Genomic DNA, 27,102 nt, shown 5'->3' on the forward strand with positions numbered 1-27,102 from the left:
CATTAGTATGATCGTGGGGCACCATACACTTGGTTCATAGATCGTTTGACACATTTTCATCACATTAGTTAACATAGCTTTTGTAGCATTTTCTTAGTTATTTTGCTAAGACCTTTACATTCCACATTTACTAGGATTCACATATACCCTTGTAAGATGCACGAGGACTCTGGCTTTTACTCTGAATAAGTGAGTTAGTTCAGAGTGTTAGGAAAGGAGATGACGTGATCAGCTTTATGTTTTAATTAGATCACTCTTGATTACTACATTGAGGATATACTAAAGGGGAATAAAATGAAAATTTAAAAGCATATTGCTTACTGGTATCAAAAATATCAGGCTCGGTGCCTGTGGCTCAAGCGGCCAAGGCACCAGCCATATATATACACCCCAGCTGGCGGGCCTGCCAAAACAACAATGACGGCTGCAACCAAAAAATCCAGGCGTTGTGGCAGGCGCCTGTAGTCCTAGCTACTTGGGAGGCAGAAGCAGGAGAATCACTTGAGCCCAGGAGTTGGAGGTTGCTGTGAGCTGTGATGCTGTGGCACGCTACCCAGGACGACAGCTTGAGGCTCTGCCTCCAAAAAAACAAAAAAAACCCCAAAAACCCTAAAAGGGGCGGTGCCCTGTGGCTCAAAGGGGTAGGGTGCCAGCCCCATATGCCGGAGGTGGCCGTTCAAACCCAGCTCCGGCCAAAAAAAAAAAAAAACAACTGCAAAAATAAAGAAATTAAAGAAGACCCAAATAGGCTGCAGCCGTAGCACCATGGTTATGGCGCCAGCCACATACACCAAGGCTGGCGGGTCAGCTAAACAACAAGGCCTGGGCCAGCTAAACAACAATGACAACCATAACAAAAAATAGCCAGGCGTTATGGTGGGTGCCTATAGTCCCAGCTACTTGGGAGGTTGAGACAAGAGAATTGCTTAAGCCCAAGAGTTGGAGGTTGCTGTGAGCTGTGGCTCAATGAGTAGGGTGCTGGCTCCAGATACTGAGGGTGGCGGGTTCAAACTCGGCCCTGGGCAAACTACAACAAAAAAGACTGTCTCGGGCGGCGCCTGTGGCTTAAGGAGTAGGGCGCCAGTCCCATGTGCTGGAGGTGTTGGGTTCAAACCTAGCCCCGGCCAAAAACCAAAAAAAAAAAAAAAGACTGTCTCAAAAAAAAAAAAAAGAAAGAAAGAATAAAAGACCCAAATAAATGGAAAGATCCATAATCTTTATAGATTAAAAGACTAAAAATTATTTAAAGCTTTTCATTTTGCCCAAACTATCTTTAATTTCATGCAGTCCTTGCCAATATTCTGCTAAGTTTGGTTCTTGTTATCACTGAGCAAATAGACAAACTAATTCTAAAATTTATATAGAAATATAAAGGTTTAAGAGGGACTTTACCTAACAAATGCAATCAGTGTAACCTGGCTTATTGTACCCTCAATGAATCCCCAACGATAAAAAAATAAATAAATATAAAATTAAAAAAAAAAAAGAAATATAAAGGTTTTAGATTTAGCCAACACAGTTTTGAAAAAACGAAGTTGGAGTCTTAGTACTACCTGATTTCAGGGCTGTGTATAAAGCCACAGTAATCAAGGCAAGGTGGTACAGGGTTAAGGATAGTCAGGTTGAGGCAAGAGAATTGCTTAAGCCCAAGAGTTGGAGGTTGCTGTGAGCTGTGGCTCAATGAGTAGGGTGCCGGCTCCAGATACTGAGGGTAGCGGGTTCAAACCCGGCCCTGGGCAAACTACAACAAAAAAGACTGTCTCTAATAGAACAGAAGAGAGTCCAGAAAGAGACCCACGATAAATGTGATCAATTGATTATTTGACAGGGTGCCAAGTGGGAAAAGGAAAGATTTTAATGAATAATATTGAATAACTAGATGTTTCAATCCATATATCTCTCTTTACACAAACATTAATTCAAGATGGATTAGAGACCTAATATAAAATCCTTCGTGAACAATGAAGGTCAAGAAGAAAACATGGGAAATTATCTTTACAACCTTAGGGTAGGAAAAGATTCCTTGAACATGGCACAAAAGGCACTCATTGTAAGAAGAAAAAAAAATTGATAAATTGGACTTTAACAAACTTAAAATTTCTACTCATAAAAGACATTATTTTAAAAACGAATCCACAAGGTGCAGACTAAACTATTTGCAGTAGATATATCTGTCGAGGACTGATATCCAAAATATATGAAGAACATTTTTCTTAACTCTTCTTTTTATGCTCCTTTTCCCTAACTTTTGCTTAGAGAAATACATCTAAAATATTTGTCCCATTTCTGATCTTCAAAGGACCATTGATTAGGGTTTACAGATATTAAAGTGACTAGTACCTGAAATTTTAAAGGCTGCAAAGGTAGATGTATGAATATGTCCTGAGGAGTTGGTGGTTATCAACTCCACCAGCCTTGAGAAGTTCCAACTAACTCCATGGAGAATCCACTTGTTTGGCTATTCTTACTCTTTAACTTGCTCTGTTTCCAGCATCCTCATTTGCCATAAAAATAAATAATTCTCCTAAATTTTTATTTTGTATCAGTTTGTTAACTTGCTAGTGTTGTGATAGTTTTGCTTACTCTATTTCACCACTGTTCAGATACATTGGCTCTTTTAAACTAACTTTAACTAACTAGCCTGGGAATCTAATGAACATTTATGGTATTATTTACATTAGAAAAGGCTTTAGGGTGGCGCCTGTGGCTCAGTGGGTAGGGCGCCGGCCCTGTATAACGAGGGTGGTCGGTTCGAGTCTGGCCCCTGTCAAACTGCAACAGAAAATAGCCAGGCGTTGTGGCGGGCGCCTGTAGTCTCATCTACTCGGGAGGCTGAGGCAAGAGAATCGCCTAAGCCCAAGAGTTGGAGGTTGCTGTAAGCTGTGATGCCACAGCACTCTACTGGGGGCGATAAAGTGAGACTCTGTCTCTTAGGGAAAAAAAGGCTTTGAAGTTTCATTGATATAATTATACATGATTGTGGGATCCCAGCCTGTGTTGTAATTTAGGAATGGTCTGTACATGCTCTTTCCTCAGTGTTAGGTTTACACTCCTGAGACATCAGGTGTTTTACAGAGGTGTGTACCTGAGTGTTTCTTTTTGAGGTGAGAATGTGAATATACTAAAAATTCAGTGACTGCCCAAGGCACTGATCTGTCCATATGAGATAGATTCCCAAATGAGTAATTTCTTTTTTTATTTCAGTTGTCCTGTTGCTTATTAACAAGCATATAATGAAGTAATTGCAGGAGTGTAAGCATATTCTTTAATCTAAATGTATTCCGCTTGCCATTGTCTGGTGAATAGACCTATGTAACACATATGTAGAAGTATACAGTGGCTAATAATTGGTTAAAAGTTATAGAAGCTATTTTTCTGCTTTGCCAGCTAATTAATTTGCCTTTTTTCCCCCTCACAGTTTCAGCTCCTAGCATCAGCTCTGTTCAAATCTGGCTCAGATTTTACAACTCTAGGTAAGTACTGCAGCACTGTTGCCAGATGCCCTATCATTTGGGATGTTGGATTTTGGTTTCTGTTAAATAAAACATCAGATGAGATACTTGAAACAAAAAAATGAACAAATGAAATTTCAAAGTATCCTGAAAAATTTCTAAGAACTTGCAGCAGAGTTACTGTCCAGTCATTGTTCAGTTCATGGCTCAGTTTGCCATTCCTGTCGCTCCCTTTGCTGTGGTACATGTGAACAGGTGGCAGCAGAAGCACCATCAATCAAACTAGCGTGAATAGCACTGCTTTTAAGTGCAGGATGTATTATGTCCTGACGGACAGCACTTGTTGTTTGAATGATTTTTCCTCTCAGTTTGTTCCTTGTGAAGAGCAGTGTCAAGAGAATGGTGATAGGCTCTCCGCCTGTGGCTCAGACACATACACCAGAGCTGGCGGGTTCAAATCCAGCCCGGGCCTGCCAAACAGCAATGACGGCTGCAACCAAAAAATAGCCGGGCATTGTGGTGGGCGCATGTAGTCCCAGCTACTTGGGAGGTGGAGGCAGGAGAATCGCTTGAGCCCAGGAGTTGGAGGTTGCTGTGAGCTACGATGTCACATCACTCTACCCAGGGCGACAGCTTGAGGCTCTGTCTCAAAAAAAAAAAAAAAGAAAAGAAAATGGTGAAAGGGTAGGCAAGGAAGTAAATGTTTGGGGAGCAGAGAAAATGAATTTTCTTTCTTGAAAATGAGAATTTTTGTTTGTTGGTATCTTAATTGTTCAAGATAACATCTAGTTGCAATAAATTTTTCCCAAACACTTCAGATATAGGTATTTGCCTTCTGTAGTAGGATTCTCACTTAGTATTATTGAATGATTAAAGTAGTTAATGAGACTGTGGTAACATAGGGCAGTCCGTAGAAGTTCCAGAATCTAGAGTTAGATGAATTTTCAAGGATATTTTCCTTAGGGTAACCTATAGGTAGCTTCAGCTTTTACTGAGATGGTAAGTCTTTTGAAATATAGGAATTTCCAGCTTTCCTCTTGTCATTATAAAAATGTAGTTACATAGTAAGTGCATGTCAGTGCTGGTACTATTTGCCTTAGAGTTGAACAGCAGTATTGAAAATATTTGTGTATATATAATATAAGTACTATTCTGTATTTTTGGAATAAAATAACACTTCGGGATATCAGTTTAATTTCTTCATTATTTGTCCTTTTGTCTCTTACTAAAGGTTAACTATACGTCAAAGAAAAAGAGAATGCATATACTTCTGGTGTTTCTTGGAGTCTTGCTCTCTCTTTTTCCATAGCAAGTAATTGAGGCTTCTCTACTGATAAAGGCAATCTAGTCCTGGGCGGTGCCTGTGGCTCAGTGAGCAGGGCGCCGGCCCCATTTACCGAGGGTGGCGGGTTCAAACCCAGCCCTGGCCAAACTGCAACAAAAAAATAGCCGGGCATTGTGGTGGGCGCCTGTAGTCCCAGCTACTCAGGAGGCTGAGGCGGGAGAATCGCCTAAGCCCAGAAGTTGGAGGTTGCTGTGAGCTGTGTGACGCCACGTCACTCTACCAAGGGCAATAAAGTGAAACTCTGTCTCTACAAAAAAAAAAAAAAAAAAAAAGGCAATCTAGCCCTGAAATCTAATTCCAGAATATATAGGCTTCCACAGGGCTAGACTGAGCACAGTGCTCTAAAACATGAATCCAGCACCTTCTCCTAAGAATTTAAATAGTGGTTTACCTATTCCATACACTCCATACCTGAACTGGGAGCCTGGCACGTAGGTAAATCCATTCCAGTGGATACATGCCACTATGGATAGATGCCACCGCCCAGGGCCATTATTTATTCTTATTATCTCATCTCTAAACTGCTAAATTGTCTCTGGCTGACTTACTTTTAGCCTTTAGAACAAGAATTCCTTGGCAGTAACTTAAATATGTGAGGGTGGTGTCAGCAAATATTTTACCATTAGTTTAACTCTTTCCTTTGGTCACTGCCCGATTCACTGTCAGCTAAAATATTAATATTTTGTCAGGAAGAGTTGTTTTACTTGGATTCTAAACAGACCTCAGATACACTGAGAACAATACAAACACAGCAAGGAAAAACATAAAAAGGGAAAATTCCTGTGGGCTTTTGTTTCCTACCTTGCCTGGAGGGAGGCAGTGTAGTTTATTAGTTAAAAGGCTTGAGTATAGTGCAGTGTGGGTAAGAGTCAGAAGCTGGGTTCAAATATCACATTTAACTTGCTAATTTTAAAAATGACCTTGAGCAAGTTACTTACCCTTCCTAATCGTTTATTTCTTCATCTATAAAACAAAGGTAATGGGAGTACTTACCTCACATTGTCGAGAGAATTAAATGAATTAATTCTGAAAAACACGAAACATAGTAGAACACTTAGTAAAGCTTCATTCTATTATCTCCCTTAAAAATGTAATCTTTTTAGTATTGTTGAATTTGGTTGAGGAACAAATTCTGATTGTATGCTAATTTTAATAATGAGAAATTTGATACGTTATTTATAAAAAAGAAAAGTACTCTTCACAAGTTTTATGCCTAGAGTTCCTAGTTCTTGTTTTCATTCCTTTTTTGTTAGACTATTTTATCTTTATGGCAATTATAATAGAAATTAAAACAAGTTATTTGCTATACCTGTCATTATATGGATGAATACAAGGTCAGACACTTAAGTTTGCAAACTCGTCCTAGAAAAAGTGTTACATATCTCATTGCTGAATATCACTATGGTCACCTTCAAGGTACTTCTCTTGGGAAGCCATGTATTTTCACCAGCACCTAGTCCACCTGAAAGGGCAGCACTTGACCGGCAGAGATCTCACAGACCACCAAGGCTTGTACAAAAGATCTTTATTGGCGAGGGAAGCTGCAGAGCAGCACCAAGGGGTAGAGAAAAGAGAGAGACCAGAAGAAAAGTGTACCTTTATATAGGTTCAGTTAGGGGAAGTCTCAGAATGGTGACGGGACGGTAGAATAGCCACTAAGGAGTTACTGTTCTGGCGGAAGAGCCGTTTAGGGGCAGGCCAGAAGTTTGAGATTTTCAGTGGGTCATTGGGACAGGGAGATGAGGTAAGTTTTGCGACTGGGAGATAAGGAGATGTCTAGTAGGCAACTCCCTGTTGTTCAGAGGGCAACTCCCTGTGCTTGGAAAAGAGCTGTAACTTTAAGAGTGAGGCAGCTAGTCTTGGTCTGTTGAAAGCAGGAAGGGGCTTTCTGGGGAAGAGGCTTTTCTGGGGCAATTACCTGATACCGCCCTTTAAAGCAATTTTGGAACTCTTTTTCTGGAGTAGCCAATAGAGCCATCATTGTATTACCCGTGATGTCCTGATTTCATTAAATGTCTTCTTTTTAATATTTTCTTTATCTTCGAGTAAAGACGATTGGCTCCTTCACAGTGGGATTCATGGCTCCCTCGCAGTGCCATGTGCCCTGGTGCATTGTCATGAGACAAGAGCCATGAGTTGTTGGCCCAGACTTTCAGTGAAGATTTTCCTGTTTCTCTATCAATGTTTACTTGGTCTCCCGTGCTTCTCACGGTCAGCTGGTGATTTTGATGTACAATTGCATGAATTTTTGCAATGTTTTCATTAGTTCTATTGCCACCCTGACCTCTTCAAGGACTCATTCTTTCCCCTCAGAATAATGCTTATTTATACACTGCTATTTTCTTCATGGTGTTATCCCCATAAATTTGGACTAACATGTCCCTGATTTTACTACCACTCTGGCCAAGTTTAACAAGAAATTTAATGTTTGGGCAGTGCCTGTGGCTCAAAGGGGTATGGCGCCTATCCCATATGCCAGAGGTGGCAAATTCAAACCCAGCCCTGGCCAAAAATTGCAAAAAAAAAAAAAAAGAAAGAAATTTAATGTTTGTTCATTGCTGCAATTCAAGTTCCAGCATACTTGTAACTGCACACCTAACACACAACAACAGTAATGAACACAGCTGCGAGACACTGAAGTGCCCAGGTTATGTATCCTTACCAGTGCTGCCAACACAAGCACACGGTGGTAAACTTAATTGTCAGGACTTGTATTATGAGAGCTGAAATGAGAAGGCAGAGCATCACATTGTTCAGCCTCAGTCAGGGGTGTGTGTGTGTGGCTACTCAAATATTTTACCATTCTGCACACAGAATTGCTACAAGTTTTGATTTGGAGTTACTAATTTTAGCAACTAGTTTAATTCACAAATACGGAATTTGTGAATGATCAAGATTAACTGTATATATGCATACACATATCCACATAAATGTGTGGCTTTGTATGTGGTGGTTTTATTATATAATATGAAAACATATTCTCTTTTTTAAAAGTTAATGATGTGGCTTGAATATGCTGCATATAGTTATGAAACTGCACAGATGTAATGTATTCTTAGGAAGTGATACATAATTATTCCATAACAGAGATTTATTATAATTTAACCATTCAAGTAATGATAGTGTAAGTTTCAATTTCTTCATTGGTATATAGTGAAGAAAAATAAAAGATGTACTAGCTCAGCACCTGTGGCTCAAGCCACTAAGGCGCCAGCCACATACACTTGAGCTGGCGGGTTCAAATCCAGCCCCAGCTCGCCAAACAACAATGATGGCTGCAACAAAAGAATAGCCTGGCGTTGTGGCAGGCACCTGTAGTCCCAGTTACTTGGGAGGCAGAGGCAGGAGAATCGCTTGAGCCCAGAAGTTGGAGATTACTGTGAGCTGTGATGCCACGTCACTCTACCCAGGGTGACAGTTTGAGGCTTTGTCTCAAAAATAAAAATAAATAAAAGATGTACTTTTGAAGGTTAAATGAGGTTATTAGCACATTGCTCTACAACTTAAGCACTCAATGAATATGAATTAATAAAAATACATAAAAGAGTTTTAGAGTCAGATAGGCATGGGTTTACATTTCATCTTTTCTCTCAGTAGTTATGAAAGTTTAAAGAAATTACTGAATCTCTTTAAATTGTCTCCTCTGAAAGTGAAGGGTTTTTTTGTTTGTTTTGGGTTTTTTTTGCAGTTTTTGGCTGGAGCTGGGTTTGAACCCGCCACCTCTGGCACATGGGGCCGGTGCCCTACTCCTTTGAGCCACAGGCGCCTCCCTGAAAGTGAAGTTTTGATAACTGCTTCACTTTTTTTGTGACAGTTAAATGTGATTGTACATAAAATACCTAGCACGTAGTAGAAACTCAGTGTTTTCCTCCATCTTAAATAATTTGATCTTATGAAAATGGTTTTACTTCTTTGAGCACCAACAGTATCCAAGTAGAGAATCAATAGTTTCTCTTAAAAATATTTTTATGAATTAGACATAAAGAATAAAACAAGGAAAGGAAAAACCCCAAAGTTGAATATATGGAGACAAACAACCTGCTTATTAAATTAGTCATGTGGGCTTGGTGCCTGTAGCACAGTGGTTACGTCATTGGCCACATGCCCCGAGGCTGGCGGGTTCGAACCCAGCCCAGGCCTGCTAAACAACAGTGATGACCGCAATTTAAAAAAAAAAAAAATAGCTGGGTATTGTGGCTGGCGCCTGTAGTCTCAGCTACTTAGGAGGCTGAGGCAAGAGAATCGCTTAAGCCCAAGAGCTGGAGGTTGCTGTGAGCTGTGATGCCACAGCACTCTGCTGAGGGCAACATAGTGAAACTCTGTTTCAAAAAATAAATAAATAATAAATTAGTAACACAACTATACAAAAATAGGAAACCTTGTAGTATAGTGCTTAGGTATATTGAAGCAAAGCTCTTGAGTTTTTTGTTGGTAGTAATGTGGGTATAGTAATTCTAGAACTCTTTGTATGTATTTTAAATTGAACAAATGAGTAAATATGTTGCTGGGAATAAAATTCTAGTGGTAGAAGAAAGGAGAAATAGAATGGAATAAGAAGACTCCTATGAAGTTTTTTAAAAATTGAAATTAGCATGATCTGTGATTTGTAAAAAATAAAAATACATATATTCATAAGTCTAGAAGCAGTCACACCCTGACATTTAATGCACAGCTGATCTTGGCTTCTACGTATCATTTATTCATATCACTTAAAAGGAATTAGGACTCCAGAGGTATGTAAAGATGAACTTGGATATCTTACTACACCAGAAAGTAAGGTAGTACCCCAAATTAACGGGTATATTTCAAAAGACACAGAAGCCAACTCAAAAGAGCTCTCACTGGCCAAATCTGGGGTAATTATGAGTATCAAAATGAATGATGACAGTAATAAGTATAACATTGAACAAGAGACAAACCCAGATTAATACATACTGATGCAAACAAGTAAAAGGGAAGGAGGGGAAGAAAAAACTCTTCTTTGAATAGAACATCAGCTAACAACTATAGAAGGACTGTAAAGTTAGAAAATCACTACTGTATAAAATGTTTCAGCAACAATCATTAGTGATTGCTAAATCAGTGGGCGCAGGTCTGTTGGGGAACAGATATTTATACAGTCTCAAACTATCTCCCTATCATCAGTTTATTTAACTATAAAGGTAAAAAACACCTAACATTGGAGAAATTTGGCATACACCACCTTAACTAGGTAATAAAAGTTAATATCATCACTATTGGGACAAACTGATAACTGCATACCTTCTGAGGCAATAAACTGTGAAGGACACACAGTTATTGCTTCTTACTGCATAGACTAAGTCTGATTATGAAGAAGCAATCTAACACGTGAAGAATCCAAATCTAACACATTCTACTCATAACTGCTCTTCAAAAATTTCAGTGTCGGCAGCACCCGTAGCTCAGTGGATAGGGCGCCAGCCACATACACTAATGCTGGCGGGTTCAAACCCAGCCCAGGCCAGCTAAACAACAATGACAACTGCAACAAGAAATAGCCAGGTGTTGTGGCAGGCGCCTTTAGTCCCACCTACTCAAGACAAGAGAATTGTTTACGCCCAACAGTTTGAGGTTGCTGTGAGCTAAGACACCATGGTAACACAGGGCAGCAAAATGAGACCCTATCTCCAAAATAAATAAATAAATAAATAAATAAAAATAAAAAGCTAAAAAAAATACAGTTTGGAAATTTCATAAAAGCATAAAATAAAAGAGATTACCTCACTATCCAGAGGTAATCTTTGTTACTATTTTGAAGTCTTTCTTCCCTTTCATTTCTATGATAGGATAGTAGTCTTTGTTAAATTTAAGTTCAGCTCAAAGGAGTAAACATTTTCCCTCAAACTTCAAATAACATTTTTAAAAATAAAAAGGAATGTACTGTTCTTGAGGCATTGTTTATGCTCCTTCAGGAAACTGTTACCCCTGGCAATGTTATGTTCTATTCCTATTCTTTTATAAGATTAAAACAGATTGGATCTAAAACTGTATTCTAAGTTCAATAAAAATCAGTCCTATTTGAAATAGTCTTCACTGAACATCATGTTCATGGCTTTATTCCTGTTTCTGATGGCCCTTAGTAGGGCTCTCTTGTCTCAACTGTTTCAGGAGGGGAGGCAATAATTTGCTTAATCATTGAAATATGTTATTTGTGAATAAGAAATCTGACGCATTTGGGATCAATATGCCAGCTAACTAAAAGAAGGAAGCATCTCACTGAATATTCCTTTGGGTGAAATGAACTTCAAAATTAAACATTTACTAGAGGTTAAAGGAGAAAAAAATCCTTTAAATTAACAGTCCCTACCTTTTAAGACTGTCATCCACATTCTAGTATTTATCTGGATAAAAATAGTTCATTGCTCTATTTCTCATATAATGTGTGCCCAGTAGAGAGCCTGGTACATAAATGTGTATTACTGTGTGCCAGATACCATTTTACACATATTGTACATGTATTTCTTTCCCTTAGTCATCTCTGTTCTCACTCAGTTCTCTGAGAGTACTTCCAGCTGTCGGGGCTGTTTTTCATTTTGATTTCATTATATTTTTGTTTGTTTTATTTTATTTTTCTTTTGTTTCTTTCTTTTTTTTTTTTTTTATTGTTGGGGATTCATTGAGGGTACAAGAAACCAGGATTTTTTTATTTTTTTTTTTTGAGACAGAGTCTCAAGCTATCACCCTGGGTAGAGTCCGGTATTGTCACAGCTTACAAGCAACCTCAAACTCTGGGGCTTAAGCGATTCTCTTGCCTCAGCCTCCCAATTAGCTGGGTCTACAGGCGCCCACCACAACGCCTGGCTGTTTTTTGTTGCAGTTGTCATTGTTGTTTGGCAGGCTGGGTCTGGATTCGAACCCGCCAGCTCCGGTGTATATGGCTAGTGCCCTAGCCGCTTGAGCTACAGGTGCCGAGCCATCGTTATATTTTTATTATCGAAACAATTTCAGTGGTTCAGAAGCATTAAAAAGTCAGGTGTAGAATTTCTTCAGTTGACTAGCAGAGGAAAAACCTTGTGAGGAAGAGAAGAGAAATCAATATTATTTAATTACTAAAGTGTCAGTTCTTTGCTGGGGCTTTTCAGGTAATTGCACTGAATCTACACAAGAACTCCGTGAAGTAAACAGGATTATCACAGGTTTACAGCTGAGGAAACAGAAAGACTAAAAGCCACACAGGCTAATTGATTTACCTAAGATCATACTATGGCCAGGTGGTAGAAGTAGGATCAGATTAGTAGTGTCTATCTGGTTTTGAAGCCTGATTTGATTTTTCAGTCATGTAGTAAGTCCATTGCTGCTGGTCTCATATATAATAGTTTTCTATTACATATTTTAAACACAACAGATGTTTCTTTCTATCTCCTCTTCACCAGGCTTTTCGGATGTGGATCACACCTATGCTCAAAGAACTCAACTCTTTGACACCTTAGTAAATTTCTTTCCTGACAGCATGACTCCTCCTAAAGGCAACCTGGTAGACCTCATCACACTGTAACTGAAGAATCACTGGACACAGAAGTGGACATGTCTTTCAGTCCTTTGGATTGCAACTCTGTAGACTGACAATGGAGCTGCCATGATTGAGGACTGCACCAGAGTTCTGAGGGATCTTTACCATCACAAATTTTAACCCTCTTCCTTCATACCTGACCTCAACCCCATTCTCCTCATCCTATTCCTAAAGTAGGCTAATAAAGTGAAATTGGTATACTTTCCATTTAAATACATATATTATTTTTCTTTAACTTTTACAAATTAATGAATATAAAAGAAAAAATTAGACAGTTTACCCTTTTCTGATTTTTATTTCATTTTTTTAATTGGGGGAAATAAGCATATTAACAGACCCAGCACTAGAAGAATTTTGGATTTTGTTACTGTTGGGTTACTTGGACTTCCTTTCTTCCTTCTCCCTTCCCATTTCACTTTACCTCACATCACACAACTGCTTATAAGTGGCGTCACTTGTTTACCTCTTTGCTTTGTTCTTAACCAGTATATAGTTCTGTAAGACAAGTGATGTATGTTAAAGTGATATGTGTGTCTGTGTTGTCTTGTGTTACATTAAACAATAGACAGAACTCAAGTTTGCACTAGTGGCCATAGAACTAAAAAACAAAACTCAAGATTGACCCAGGCACCTAACTGAGATTGGTATATAATATTTCTATAATGATATATTTTATGGTAGATATTGCAACAGCATCTGGCTTTGAGGCACAGAAACCTTAAACTGAGGAGGTTATATAGTTCAGAACCGTTAAGAGCCATTTTAAAAATGACCATCACGGGTGGCGCCTGTGGCTCAGTGAGGAGGGCGCCGGCCCATATACCGAGGGTGGCGGGTTCAAACCCGGCCCTGGCCAAACTGCAACCAAAAAATAGCCGGGCGTTGTGGCGGGCGCCTGTAGTCCCAGCTACTCGGGAGACTGAGGCAAGAGAATTGCGTAAGCCCAAGAGTTAGAGGTTGCTGTGAGCCGTGTGACGCCATGGCACTCTACCCGAGGACGGTACAGTGAGACTCCGTCTCTACAAAAAAAAAAAAAAATGACCATCACGAGGTCTCTAGTAGCGAATAGTATGTTTATTGGTATCTTTACAGCAGTTTGGGAAGAAAATGACTCTCCTCTAGTAGAGCTGTGCAGAACCAGGGCTCCCATTTGTCATTTGGAGCATTTTCATTTGGGAGGGTGGATTTCTAGAGCTACAGTTTCATTTATTTTTATATTCATTGGCTCCCCACATCTGCTTGTATATATTGGTAATATTTTGAAGAGTAATGAGGTATGGTTGTCCAGCAGTATACAACTGACAGGTATTTCATTAAGCATGTGGGCCAGTATTTTTTAAATGGAGAAAAAGAAAAATCATGGTGCAAATATTTTTTTCATGAAACAGAAAAGTATGACAGATGAACTTTTCCGTGGTTTTGTTTTTTGTGAGGGATAGAGGTACCTATCTTCCCATGAGGTGCTGTGGAATGCAGTATGGGAAATCTGACTAGCACTCACATTTGCTCAAAAAGTGTGCTGTACGCAGCTGATACTCACCATGCAGAAAGCAGACTCCACATAATAAATGTCAATCAGTACAATAGCTCTTAAGAGTGAACAACTTTATGGAATGGAATATGTTCATATGTGGTAAGATTAGACTTCACCAAAGAAAAAAGAAACTGACCTGCACTTTGGAAAAATGTCATGTGATTGAGACTTTGAGATTCCTCTATATTCTGTCTTTATTACATGGTATTCTTTTGAAGATGGACAGAAATATATTTTTGCTAGCTGTAAGCTTGAATCATGGGCTCCTTGGCCTTCCAAGAATCCCAAAGCAGTCAGTAGTGATTTAAGTAAGCAGTTGCATCTGTACTTTATCTTGTGAAAGGCATTCTATATAATTCAGCAAGTACCAAATTGTGTAGTTGCAGAGTAACCAATTGACTATACAGTTGAGTAAATAACCAGTTGATTTAACATACTTGTACAATTCCATAAAATGATTCCCCTGACAGTTAAGAACATAAAATATTAATATCACTAATATTATACCCTTTTGAATCTCATTTTGTGGAGATAGGTCCAAATCAGAAGGATTGTTAGGGAAGAGCTGGAACTTGATAAAATTACCTAAATTTAAAAGCTCTTGTTTACTGTGAATTCTCGCATTTTGAAAGGATTAACTGAGTGAAATTCTACTTTCCTTCCCCGTGTATTTTTAAAGTGCTTTGTTTGTATTTTTTTCATTTCCTTAGACTCCAAATTATTTGGAGGTAACTTAGTTCTTCACCTCAGTGATTTTATTTTTGTTTTTCCTTAATTGCTTCTCTGCTAGTGTTTTTGGAAAACATGTTTGTTTTAATCTCGTATTTTCTCACTTTATTTAGGTGGAATTTCCCCCCTACATTTTGAGAACTTTTTATTCACTACTTTTTTTATTTTTTTTTTATTTTTTGAGACAGAGTCTCAAGTCATCACCCTAGGTAGAGTGCTGTTATGCCACAGCTCACAGCAACCTCAAACTCTTTGGCTCAAGCAACTCTCTTGCCTCAGCCTCCCGAGTAGCTGGTTCTACAGGTGTCTGCTATAATACCTGGCTAGTTTTTCTATTTTTAGTAGATATGGGGTCTCACTTTTGCTCGGGCTGGTCTTGAACTCCAGAACTCAAGCACTCAACCCGCCTTGGCCTCCCAGAGTGCTGGGATTACAGGCGTGTCTGGCCCACTATGGTGTTTAAATGTGGTTGAGTCACAGAATATACTGTTGCCTAAGTGAGATAGGCTTACTGAGGAGGTAATTGACTAGATGGGTCAGAATCTGTACCAGGGCTTTAATGGGGGACTGCTGGGAATGATCACAAAGAAGGCAGGACGTTATATATCCAATGACCAAGACTGACACGTTGCTCATAACATGACATCAGATCCCAGATTTGAAACTTGGATATATGTTTAGTGAGGAGCTACCTGTACTCTCAAGAGTACCATCAGTATAATTTAAATAATGTAATTTGGTATTTAGCTACATTGTTTAGCCAAGTATGTATGCTTTTTTGTTTTTTCTTAAATAGATAAGGTCTCTGTCCCCCAGGTTGGAGTGCATTGGTATGATTATAGGTCATTGCATCCTCAAATACCTGGGCTCAGGTAGTCCTCCTGCCTCAGCCCCATGAATAGCTACCCTGTTTTCCCGAAAATAAGACCTACTTACAGGAAAGATAAGATGTCCCCTGAAAATAAGACCTAGCGCATCTTTGGGAGCACACCTTGAACAGAGTAGGACTACAGGCTCACTCCACCTCACTCAGCTAATTGTTTACTTTTGTAGAGATGGGAGTCTCACTGTGTTCCCCAAGCTGGTCTAACATTCCTGGCCTCAAGCAATCCTCCCACTTCAGCCTCCCCAAGTCCTGAAATTGCAGGCATGAGCCATCATGCCTGTCCCATGTATGCTTTACTACTTAAAAATTCTTTCATTCTAGGTTAGGTTAGTCCTCAGTTGTTGAAATACCTGGCTAATGTTTTAGATACATTAATTAAGTGATAATACGGTTTTCTCATTTTATTTTATTTATTTATTTATTTGAGACAGAGTCTCGCTTTGTCATCCTTGGTAGAGTGCTGTAGTGGTCATAGCTCACAGCAACCACAAACTCTTGTGCTCGCTATTCTCTTGCCTCAGCCTCCCAAGTCTGGGACTACAGGCGGCCGCCACAACGCCCGGCTATTTTGTTGTTGTTATAGTTGTCATTTAGCAGATCCGGGCCAGGTTTGAACCCACCAGCCCCGGGGCATGTGGCCAGTTCCTTAACCACTGAGATACGGGCACCAAATCTGCTCATTTTTATTATCCCTAACTTCAGTTTCATTCTTGTTTCTCTCTTTCCCAGTGGAATATATTGTTTTCAACTGGAAATAAACTAGATCTCTAATATTAATTTTAGTGCTTGTAGTTCAGAAGAAATGATCTGATTTGCAAGATACTTCTCATATGCATTTGCATTTTATTTTATGAAATAACAGAGACTTCGAATGGCCAGGTTGATTAATTCAGGAGTATATCACCCTCTTATTCAAGCAGAGGAATTCAGATTTGGGTATCTACCTTTGTGCTGAAACTGACAGTATTGTGTACTCAAGTTCATCTTCTTAGACCTAGTTTTCTTTTATACTAAACTGACCTGTCTGTGTCTAATAAGTAAAAACTGATATAAAAAATTAGAAAATTAAGTCACTGGTTTATCACAGAAAGGCTTTTGGGGTTTAGATAGAGCCTGATAATTTAAGCTTATAAAAAAAATACACCCTTGGCCGAAATATGTATATTGTATATAAATGGCCGGAAGCTTATCATTCCAGTTGATCTCTACATTAATTTCATTTAATAAAATAGTTTTAAATTTTAGAAACAAAAACTAGTTTTTCATTAAGTGAGAGATTAAGAATGGTGCTTAAGGGATCAAAAAGCACTTAGGAGTATGTTTCTGATTTTATTCTCTGAATTATACTTAGTTTCGTGGTAATTACATGAAGAAGTTACCCTGTAATTATTCTTAACATTACATAAAATTCACTGGGTCATTTGACCATTTCCTGATTAAAAGCTGTATGAAATCCTTAGCTGGTTGAATGTTGCCCAACATTTGAGAATTATGGTTTGATGTGATTTCTGTAGGAGCATATTTTTATGATGTGTATTGCAAACAAAGTCATCCCGCTTGCCAATCCTTTTTTCCTTAAAATTCCACATTCATCTATAATCTCAGCCCTTTACAAAACTTCTTGCCTGAGTTTTCACCAAGTTTTAAATTCCTAAAATAGTCCTCAATCTGGAAATTGCAGGCTCCCACAGAAAAAATGTACAGTTGCTGGAAGGGTATTATAGAAGTCAGCATATGGCAGCACTTGTAGGTTAAAACTCTGGGCACTTTCACTCAAAGACTTGTTTTCTTTCTTAGACAAATAACTAATTCTTTTATGGTTTTTTTTATTGTTTATGTGTCCCTATGATTTGTTTTAATGCTGAAATGACTTAGCTAGCTACCACTTCTAGTCTAGACGTATGTCAGTTGAAAGTAGATGTTTCCAAGTTTTTTGAAGTAATATGGAACTGACTAGCTCAGATGAATAATGTTGCCATTGTTTTTTTTGGGGGGGGCTCATTATTGCTTTGTTGATTTCTTGATTGATTGATTTTTCACCAAATGCTCTTTTCTTCAATAAATGCTATCTTAGAGATTTTTTTTATACACGAATGTTTTAAACTTTGATTTCCTCTTGTCCCCCCAATACTGTGAATTATGTTTTCATGTATTTTTTTAGCTAATTTAACTTTATTCTTGACTTTTTTAGCCCCAGACTTTATAGATTTTCTATGGCATTGCTTAGGCGCTTTGTACTGCGTGGGGTAAAAAAGGTTAGAATCATTTTGAGGCAAACATGCCCTATTACCCTTGGATATGACAAGAGAGTAGTGAAATTAAGAATTGTGTATTATTGGGCGGCACCTGTAGCTCAAGGAGTAGGGCGCTGGTTCCATATGCCAGAGGTGGCAGGTTCAAACCCAGCCCTGGCAAAAAAAACTGCAAAAAAAAAAAAAATAAAAGAATTGTGTATTATTAAAGAATTAGTAACATTCAGATATTGTGATAAAAATATTTGAGTCATTTTCATTTAGGGGTAGTAATAATGGCTATGGCAGCCTTAATGGCTTCTTTTCTTGGCACTAAGAACTATTGTTATATTTGGTAAAGTCCAAGTTTCGTAAGAGAACTCCCGGAATTCAGCATACCACCAGAATTTCTATTTACCCTATTGTGTTTTTTTCTATGCATATATGTGTATTTTTTTAGCCTTTTTTTCTTCCTGTTTCTGCCTGTGAGTACTATCAATTTTCTGCTTTCGTTGGAATTTGTGTTAAGAATTGACTCAATTTCTGATATAACTAAAGATTAAGACTATTTTTGATTGCCATGAAATGATTGGTATTCCTTTTTTTTTCTTAAATAAAAATAATGCAGCCTCTTAAATGTCTCTCTCCCTCAAGAATGAGAGTTTAGCTCCAATCCCAAATAACTAAATCTTATTCCAGTCATAGGCACTGATAAAATCATCTAACTGTAGCTTCCATAGCCTGTAACCTAAGAAGTCATTAGAGATTGTAATAAATTAGATTTTCTAGTGGTACAGAGAGAAATGCTCTCATGAGAAACTCTATCACTCTTTTTTCTTGAGATAGATTCTTACCTTAAACTGCAGCAATTCACAACTTGAAAACACAGAGTCAAAGAAAGGTTCTACTTTATCTTCTACATTAAAGTCATTATTTGGAAATAAGATTTTCTAATATCCTCTCATATCCCAACACACTGCCAAACTTGCTTAAAAACAGTTTTTTGTGGATATTATCTGAGAGCTATGGAATAAACAACAGAAAGGGGGAAAGGTTTGGTAGAAAAGTAGACCAGTTCTAAGATACCACCTACAGTTATGAAATGGCGTGTCTTCCTTGTCACTGCTCTTCATACAGCCTCAGTGAACTTGAAACATTTCTGTGCAGTGTCTTCTTTTGCTTATCTAAGGCATTTTGACTTGGAAGTTCCAAACCTCAGGAACAGAGCTGGAGAAGAAAATGAGGATGTGTTAGAGAAGGAAAAATAGCATTTTACTGATGAATTTGAAGGCCCACAAATCTAAATGAAAAAGAAAGATCTTGAGGGCGGCGCCTGTGGCTCAGTGAGTAGGGCGCGGGCCCCGTATACCGAGGGTGGTGGGTTCAAACCTGGCCCCAGCCAAACTGCAACAAAAAAATAGCTGGGCGTTGTGGCGGGTGCCTGTAGTCCCAGCTATTCGGGAGGCTGAGGGAAGAGAATCACCTAAGCCCGAGAACTGGAGGTTGCTGTGAGCTGTGATGCCATGGCACTCTACCAAGGGCAAGAAAGTGAGACTCTGTCTCTTAAGAAAAAAAAAAAGATCTTCATTTCTAACTCTAAAACAAATTTTATTAATGAGCTGTTAGGAAGAAGACTATCAAAAGAGCTCAAGGTTCATGTTTCTAGAATATTCACTTAATCTGTATAGTCTTAGGGAAGCAGTGTTTCTTGATTAAGTTACCTTTCTCCCCTTCTCCTAACTAGCTGTTAGAGATCTTAAAACATAACGCCCAGTCTAATGGGCACTAGATCTTAAACTAGTGAACAGTTTCTTATGCACAGCCAGTTCCTTGATAAGAATCCAAAGGGAAAACCAGCAGTAAGATATTTTAATACGCAGCTTTTGGGCTCCCTGAGGACTTGCTTATTCACTGAGTTTGAGTCTTGCTGCAGCATGGCTCTGTACCATCTGGGATGCCAGCATTCATAGCAGTTAGTTTAGATATCTGAGCTGTCTGCCACACAAATACCAGCCTGAGGAGATTATCATTCTTCTGTTTCATTCAATACATAATGAATGCCAAATTAATTGGCAGGAAGGAGAAACACTCAGAGTGTGGCATAACAGGTCTGTGTGCATGATTAAGGAATTGCTCAAGTAGCCAAATTTGAGCTTTATTTCTCTCCTTTGTTAATAAATCTTAAGGAAGTCTTTGTTTAGTTAATGTCATTTGGTTGCGCCCTTTAAAATAGAAGAAAATTGTAATTTCATGTATAACTTATATCCCGTACAGAATTGAACTTATACTAGTTTCTGTGCTTTAAAATAAATGAATTATATGTAATTCTGGGAAGAGGGTCGGGTATCTGTTTATTCTGCTCTCCCAAGAAATGAGTTCTAGAGTTGGCATTAGAAATGTTTAATAATTTTGGATAATTCTTTAAGTCTCCACATCTGTAACATGATTGATTAAATTAGACAAGGTGTCTAGACTAAGCCCCAATCCTTCTACAGCTAGCAGAGTTTTATAAATTCTGTTGTAACAAAGCAAAGGATCTTAACACCATCAGGGCCATGCCCCCAGATGATTGCAAGTGACTGTTCTGGTGTATTGCATTGTAGTTGCTGGAGTTGTGATGAAAGGTGAGAAATTGAGGGAAAGATAAGTGGCTTGATGTTTTTAAGTGCCTACTTTGGAAGTTCTAGGCTACTTGTATTTTTATAAAGGCTTGGTTTAATTTTACAGATACATGTTATCTATACTTATAGAAGCACTGAATACAAAGTTACAAGACAGACAAAAATAATTTTTAGGCCAACCTCAAATTCAGCAATAGGATATCAAAGTCCAAAAGGTTAATTATGAGTAGGCTTCTATGGGGTAAGAAATGTTTTTTTAAAAGTCATGTATTTGATCTCCTCCTTGATATTTTTTTCCTTTCCCAGAAAAATCCCAGAAAAATGATTTTGGCAGCTGATCAGTCGTAAACGGTTTTCTTCCTTATTTGTAAAAAAAAAAAAAAAAAAAGAAAGAAAAGTGTACTTCCTTTTCTCAGCATTACATTTAGCCTGGGCAAGAGATGCTGTGATTATGTTATTCTTTAAGCCAGTCTACTTTTTTTATTTGTGTGGAATGTCTTTGAAATGAATTAAAATTAGATAGTATAGTATTAATTATCCTTTACGTGTAGTCTTCAGTGTAGTTTAGAAGAGGCACAATAATGTGACAGTTTCCTATGAGAAGATTACTTTAGGGACAGATTATCTATACTTTATGGGCAGATTATCTATCTATCTATACAGATATGTAGTATAATTTTCTTTTTAAAGAACTTTTTTCTAGGCTGGGCATGGTGGCTCACTCCTGTAATCCTAACACTCCGGGAGGCTGAGGATCGCTTGAGCTCAGGAGTTGGAGACCAGCCTGAGAAAGAGTGAGACCCCATCTCTACTAAAAATAGAAAAATTAGGCTCCGTGCCCGTAGCACAGTGATTACAGAGCCAGCCATGTACACTGAGGCTGGCGGGTTTGAACCCAGCTCAGGCCAGCTAAACAACAATGACGACAACCTCAACAAAAAATAACCAGGCATTGTGGCGGGCGCCTATAGTCCCAGCTACTCGGGAGGCTGAGGTAAGAGAATCACTTAAGCCCAAGAGTTTGAGGTTGCTGTGAGCTGTGATATCACAGCACTCTACTGAGGGCAACAATAGTGAGACTCTGTCTCAGAAAAAAAAAAAAAAAATAGCTGGGCAGGGCCAGCTACCGGGTGTGTCATGCCTGTAATCCCAACACTTGGGAGGCCAGGGTGGGTGGATTGCCTGAGCTCACAGGTTCGAGACCAGCTGAGCTCTAAAAATAGCCAGGTGTTGGGAGGCTGAGGCAAGAGAATCGCTTGAGCCCAAGAGTTTGAGGTTGCCGTGAGCTATGACCCCATTGCACTCTACTGAGGTTGACAAAGTGAAACTCCGTCTCAAAAAATAAAATTAGCTGGGCATTTTGATGGGCACCTGTAGTCCCAGCTACTCAGGAGGCTGAGGCTGGTGGATCACTTCAGCTCAGGAGTTTGAGGTTGCGTGAGTTATGATGATGCCATGTCTCTGTAGCCTGAGGCAACAGAGTGGAACTCTGTCTCAAAAAAAAAAAAATGTTTTTTTCCCTTGCCATGACTCCAAAAGTACCTACAGTTGAGTTTTCAGCTTCAGAAGACAAGGTCAGGAAAGCCAAGGACCTCCTTTTCTTATTTTGGTCTTAGAACAAACAGTACTCCATCTTTTCAGAATGGCATATTTATAAGTAGCTTTGGAAAGATGTTAGAATTTTTGTTAAGTCAAATCTTTTATAAATTAGAAGTACATGGTAGCCAGAAATTAAGATCCCTTCCAATAAAGATAGATCCTCAAAACCAAAGTTGGACTGGAAATTCAATAGAGAAAATAAACCCGGCTCCTTCCATAGCCAATAGAATCCATCTCTCCAGGCTGTTGGTTAATGCTGTGGATAACTCCTCTTTGCAGGAACATCTCCTGGACTGGAAGTGTGGTGTTACAGCACCCAGCTCTTCTGAAAGTTGGAGAATGTTAAATATCTTTTATGATATTTATGTTATATATCTCATGATAACAGTTACTGATTCTTGTGATTATAAAAATGCTTATCATAGAAATTTAGGAAATTGCTAAGTATAAAGAAGGAAAACCACTATTAACTGATGAGACCTCTTTATTTTTCCTAACTTCTTTCCATTACCACACATGGTAAAGGCTAGAAAAGCTTTTTAAAAAAAATTAACATAGCCATTCTCGTTATCTTTTTTACGACATGGAGGGAAGGACCAAGCTGCAAGCATACGTCCCCACCCTTACTTACATTCCTTTAAGCATTACCCTTTTCTAGATGGACAGTCTGAAAGTAATCTTGTTGATATGCCTCTGTAAGCCTGAACTGTGGATATAAGATATTACCGAAGCTACAGAGAGCTGCCTTGCCCAGGTTATTGGGAATTTCATCCCTAAGACTCATTTGAATGTTTAAGCCCTTTATGCACTGTTATGGGCTTAAGGGGCATATTCATACCAGTAGGAGCCTTTTGTTTATAATGGACTTTTTTATATGGCCCTGATTAAACTCACAGAAAGGCAGAGAAAAGCAAAGCAAAAGAAAAACAGATCTGGGCAGCGCCTGTGGCTCAAAGGAGTAGGGTGCCAGCACTATATATAGGAGGTGGCGGGTTCAAACCCAGCCCCGGCCAAAAACTGCAAAAAAAAAAAAGAAAAACAGATAAAATGAGCATGCAGAGTCCATGAAACACGATACCATCCTTGCGCATATGTCTCTCAAAAACATACTTCTCTGCACATCAACCAAGACTCAGAAGTTTTACACCTAAATAATATTTCAAATGAGACTCCTTAATGCGGGAGGAGAAAACTGCAGTTTTGTTTTGTTCCACTCCTTTGCCCCCTCTTCTTTGGCAGTGTGGAGTTAGGACTGTGACCTAAAGTCCCTAAGTCTTTCCTAAATAGAAATCATGAGGGAACTCTGGACAGCTGGCACAAGCCAGTGGAGCTTTCACACGGAAGTGGGTTTGGGGTGTGGGACCCCTTCCAGCATTAATTGTTCAAGTTGCTGTTGGGCTCTGTGGTGTTCTGTAGTCTTCCCCACTCCCCCGTGGTCCCCTCTGGTTTGTCTTACTTTCATCCAATCTGTATGAACTTTATAGGATTTTTTTTTTTTTTTTTAGTACAAATAATTTTCCGATCCCAGTTTTGGTATATGTGGTAACACTACCTTGTGAATAAATAAATGAGTGATCTGCTGAACAATCGCAGTTGTAGAATTATGTTGTATGTAATGTACATATGGAGAAAGAATGTATTTTGTTCATTTTCTTAATAAAAAGTTATATATGGACAGAATGTGTCTCTTCTGTTTGCTAAAACTATTTTTGAAGTCAACTTTTAAGATGTTTGCATACTTCACAGTTGCTATGTTTTTTCCTAAGAAAGGCGGGGCGGCGCCTGTGGCTCAGTGAGTAGGGCGCCGGCCCCATATGCCGAGGGTGGCGGGTTCAAACCCAGCCCCGGCCAAACTGCAACAAAAAAATAGCCGGGCGTTGTGGCGGGCGCCTGTAGTCCCAGTTACTTGGGAGGCTGAGGCAAGAGAATCGCGTAAGCCCAAGAGTTAGAGGTGACTGTGAGCCGTGTGACGCCACGGCACTCTACCCGAGGGCAGTACAGTGAGACTCTGTCTCTACAAAAAAAAAAAAAGAAAGGTGAATTTTATTCAGGTGTCAAGAACACCACACAAGGGCCTTTGAGTCAGTTCTCAAAGAAGTACTGGTCAAGCTTAACAAAGACTAGGGGGAGTTTCCATTTTTAAAGAACATTGCTAATTTCATGAAATGATGTTTTATTGTCTCCTGCTAATGAGCAGCCTTATTTTATTTGTGTAAATTTGGGCTTGTGTTTTCCAAGATTTCTTTAACAAGCACATGCTTCTATAAGCTAGGAACTAGGAGAAAAAAAAATTGAACTGAAATAGTAATTAATTGTAGAAAAGATAGTACAGGAAAAGAATGCAAAGGTGTTACAAAGTTTGGAAAAGTTTGGGTCTCCCTCCCCAGTGAGGGAAAAGAAACTTTAAGGGCCAAACCCTGGGAAAAAACTGAGAAATACTCCAGATAAAGGCACTAATTGTCAGGGCTGAGTAGCGCGAGCTCTCCAGACCTACTGTCAGTGATGGGTCTTCATCATCTGTATTTTCTTGGCTTTATGGTCCTGCATTCTGGAGTTGGCAACTCATTTCATTCAAAATAGGGATTGTTCTCTCAATTTACAAATCAAATGATACAATCCATACCTTAACTGCATGGCTTTCATTTCCAGGGTGTGCTTTGAGTCTGGCTCAAAAGTAGCATTTCTTTGTGTTCTCATAACAGGAAAGCGTGAGGTGCAGTGGTAAGGTAAGGAATTGGCCTTTCCTTGGTGAATCCTCCAGAGAATTAAATCAAAAGGATCAAAATGTGCGATACCACCGTTAATGATATTTGTCGCTGTCTTCTGGCGGTAAGACAGCAATAAGCAAAGGCGCTTTGGTGCTAAACACAGATGAGATGACAGCTGTCCCAGGCCAGTGAGTGTGGAGACCTAGAGACTGGAAAATTGCTACTTTAGGGGGGTCTCTAATTGTACAAGGAAGAACATCGAGCATCTATGACTGATGCCCATACTTAACTTCTTTTAAATGACAACCATGAAGTTCAGAGAAATTGAAAAAAAAAAAATCCTGTTAATGAAGGCAAGATCCTTTATCATTGTTAAGGTTTTTAAGGTGTGACTGGGAAGACCAAATTTTGCGGGCTCTTGTGGTGTTAAGTTTAGATACAAGTTGGTAATGTTTCTCCTTAACACTGGGTGTTGTCCCAGGTCTTCCTTTGTCTTCTACGTGTCTTGGAAGGAGAAAAGGAGGAGGATAGTGAAGCTTGGGACTTTCTGTGGCATAGGGAGGGTGGGGCAGCAGAGTTGGCCTACTGTCCTTTCTCTATAGCCTCACTGTGTTATCCACAGGGGACTTTCCTCCTGTGGGCTCTCACCCTGGAAAAGCAAAAATAGTCAGTTACATGTATATCCTTGCCAGAGATAGTCTTAAGGAAAAGAAAATTAAAAACTAGGCAAAAGTAGCCCATCCAGTGCTGTGCTAGTAAGTTTAGATGGTTGGAAAACTCTTAAGTTGGGAGACCAGGGTTCTTTTTTTTTTTTTTTTTTTTTGTAGAGACAGAGTCTCACTGTACCGCCCTCGGGTAGAGTGCCGTGGCGACACACAGCTCACAGCAACCTCTAACTCTTGGGCTTACGCAATTCTCTTGCCTCAGCCTCCCGAGCAACTGGGACTACAGGCACCCGCCACAACGCCCGGCTATTTTTTTGTTGCAGTTTGGCTGGGGCCAGGCCCGAACCCGCAACCCTCAGCATATGGGGCCGGCGCCTTACCAACTGAGCCACAGGCGCCGCCCGGGAGACCAGGGTTCTTGGCAATGCCCACAGCATGCATTATATAGCTGCCCCCTCAATGAGGGCCATAGTGTGGGTACTCCAGGAGGGATGAGGAATCCTGGTTCCACAACACTAGTGACTTCTGTCTAGTGTTAAGCAGTCTTAACTTCCCTTTCTCTGTTGAGTAAATAATGGCAGCAGATGCTAGGTTTGCTAGAATGCCAAGGTCTTCGAAGAAACACTACCTCAGTATTTGTCACTAGTGTTAATTACAGTGGCTGGTCCTGTTCTTTTTACTTTTTTTCCTTTGGAGTACAGAGGAAGTAAGTGGTTTGGGAGGGAGCTTCTAGAATGGGGATATTGGAGTGACCAGAAGCACAATAAACATAAAGAGTCGCTCCTCTTAGTGGACAGGACAGGGAGCAGGGTCAGTGACCCACCCACTCAGGAAGTGAATGGAGTCTTGAGTCTAATATGTGGCCAGTGATAAACTATGAGTCAGTCTCCTAGAACAGTTTGCCTTGAACATGACCAGGCTCTTATGTGAGTTCCTGGTACTTGGACTTCTCTCTGTATCCTTGGCACACTCTTGAAGTTAACCTCAAAATACCCTTGGCCCAGCTCTGGCCTTCCCTTCAGGGTGTAACCGCCTTTCAGAACTCCCTTATGAAAGGAAAATTATATTGTAACAGTAGTTGCGTTCTAGAAATGTATTTTTTTTTGGTTGGAACTTAAGCATTAGTGTGTTAAGAAAAGAATATAGGACTAAAGAGTGAAAAGATAGAATCAAGGTCTGGTGCTGCCATTTTTTTTTTTTTGAAACAGTCTCACTCCGTCACCCTGGGTTGAGTGCCATGGCCTCAGCCTCCCAAGTAGGTGCAACTATAGGCACCTGACAAAACACATGGCTAGTTTTTCTATTTTTAGAGGAGACAGAGTCTCACTCTTGCTTAGGCTTGTCTCCAACTCCTAAGCTTAAGGGATCCTCCCACCTCAGCCTCCAAAGTGCTAGGATTACAGGTGTGAATTTGCACCTGACTTCCCTGTGTAGAGTGGTGACAGTTCCTGGTGAGACAGATGAAAATGGTTGGCAAACTATAAGATGCTAGGCAAATAAGACATTTTTGTCTGACAAAGAAGAGAACCAGATTTACCTGACACTTTCCCTTCTGCGAGTTGGGAGTGATGACAGTACCATGCTGGGAGACGCAGAGAATCGGAACTCTCTCTTAATAACCCCTTCTCTTAGCCTCCTTCATGCCCGGAGGAGGGACAGGCATAAGGTTCTTGTGGGCAGAAACCGGGCCAGAAAAAACAGAACCTCTTTGATTTTTATGTTTGTATTTGTTTTGTCTGTTCCTAGTATTTTCATACCTGATCAGGGTTCATCAGGTGGTTGTAGCTTACAACTGAATCTG

At 39.5% G+C, this 27,102-nt stretch overlaps 1 protein-coding gene across 4 annotated transcripts in view; it reads left to right on the plus strand.

Annotated features, from left to right (window-relative positions):
- The window catches only part of MKLN1 (muskelin 1), a 365,625-nt gene that overhangs the window by 325,687 nt on the left and 12,836 nt on the right, over positions 1-27,102 (plus strand). For 2 of the 4 annotated variants that reach the window (XM_053609581.1, XM_053609579.1), the window contains 2 exons: positions 3,419-3,473; positions 12,192-12,541. In XM_053609581.1, coding sequence (XP_053465556.1) covers positions 3,419-3,473; positions 12,192-12,313 — 177 coding nt within the window. In that variant the 3' untranslated portion in view covers positions 12,314-12,541. Of the gene's footprint in view, positions 1-3,418; positions 3,474-12,191; positions 12,542-27,102 lie in introns of those variants that run through there. The other 2 variants (XM_053609582.1, XM_053609580.1) reach the window with 2 other exon arrangements.

This window comes from Nycticebus coucang, chromosome 11 (genome assembly GCF_027406575.1).
Source record: "Nycticebus coucang isolate mNycCou1 chromosome 11, mNycCou1.pri, whole genome shotgun sequence".
NCBI classification, from domain to species: domain Eukaryota; kingdom Metazoa; phylum Chordata; class Mammalia; order Primates; family Lorisidae; genus Nycticebus; species Nycticebus coucang.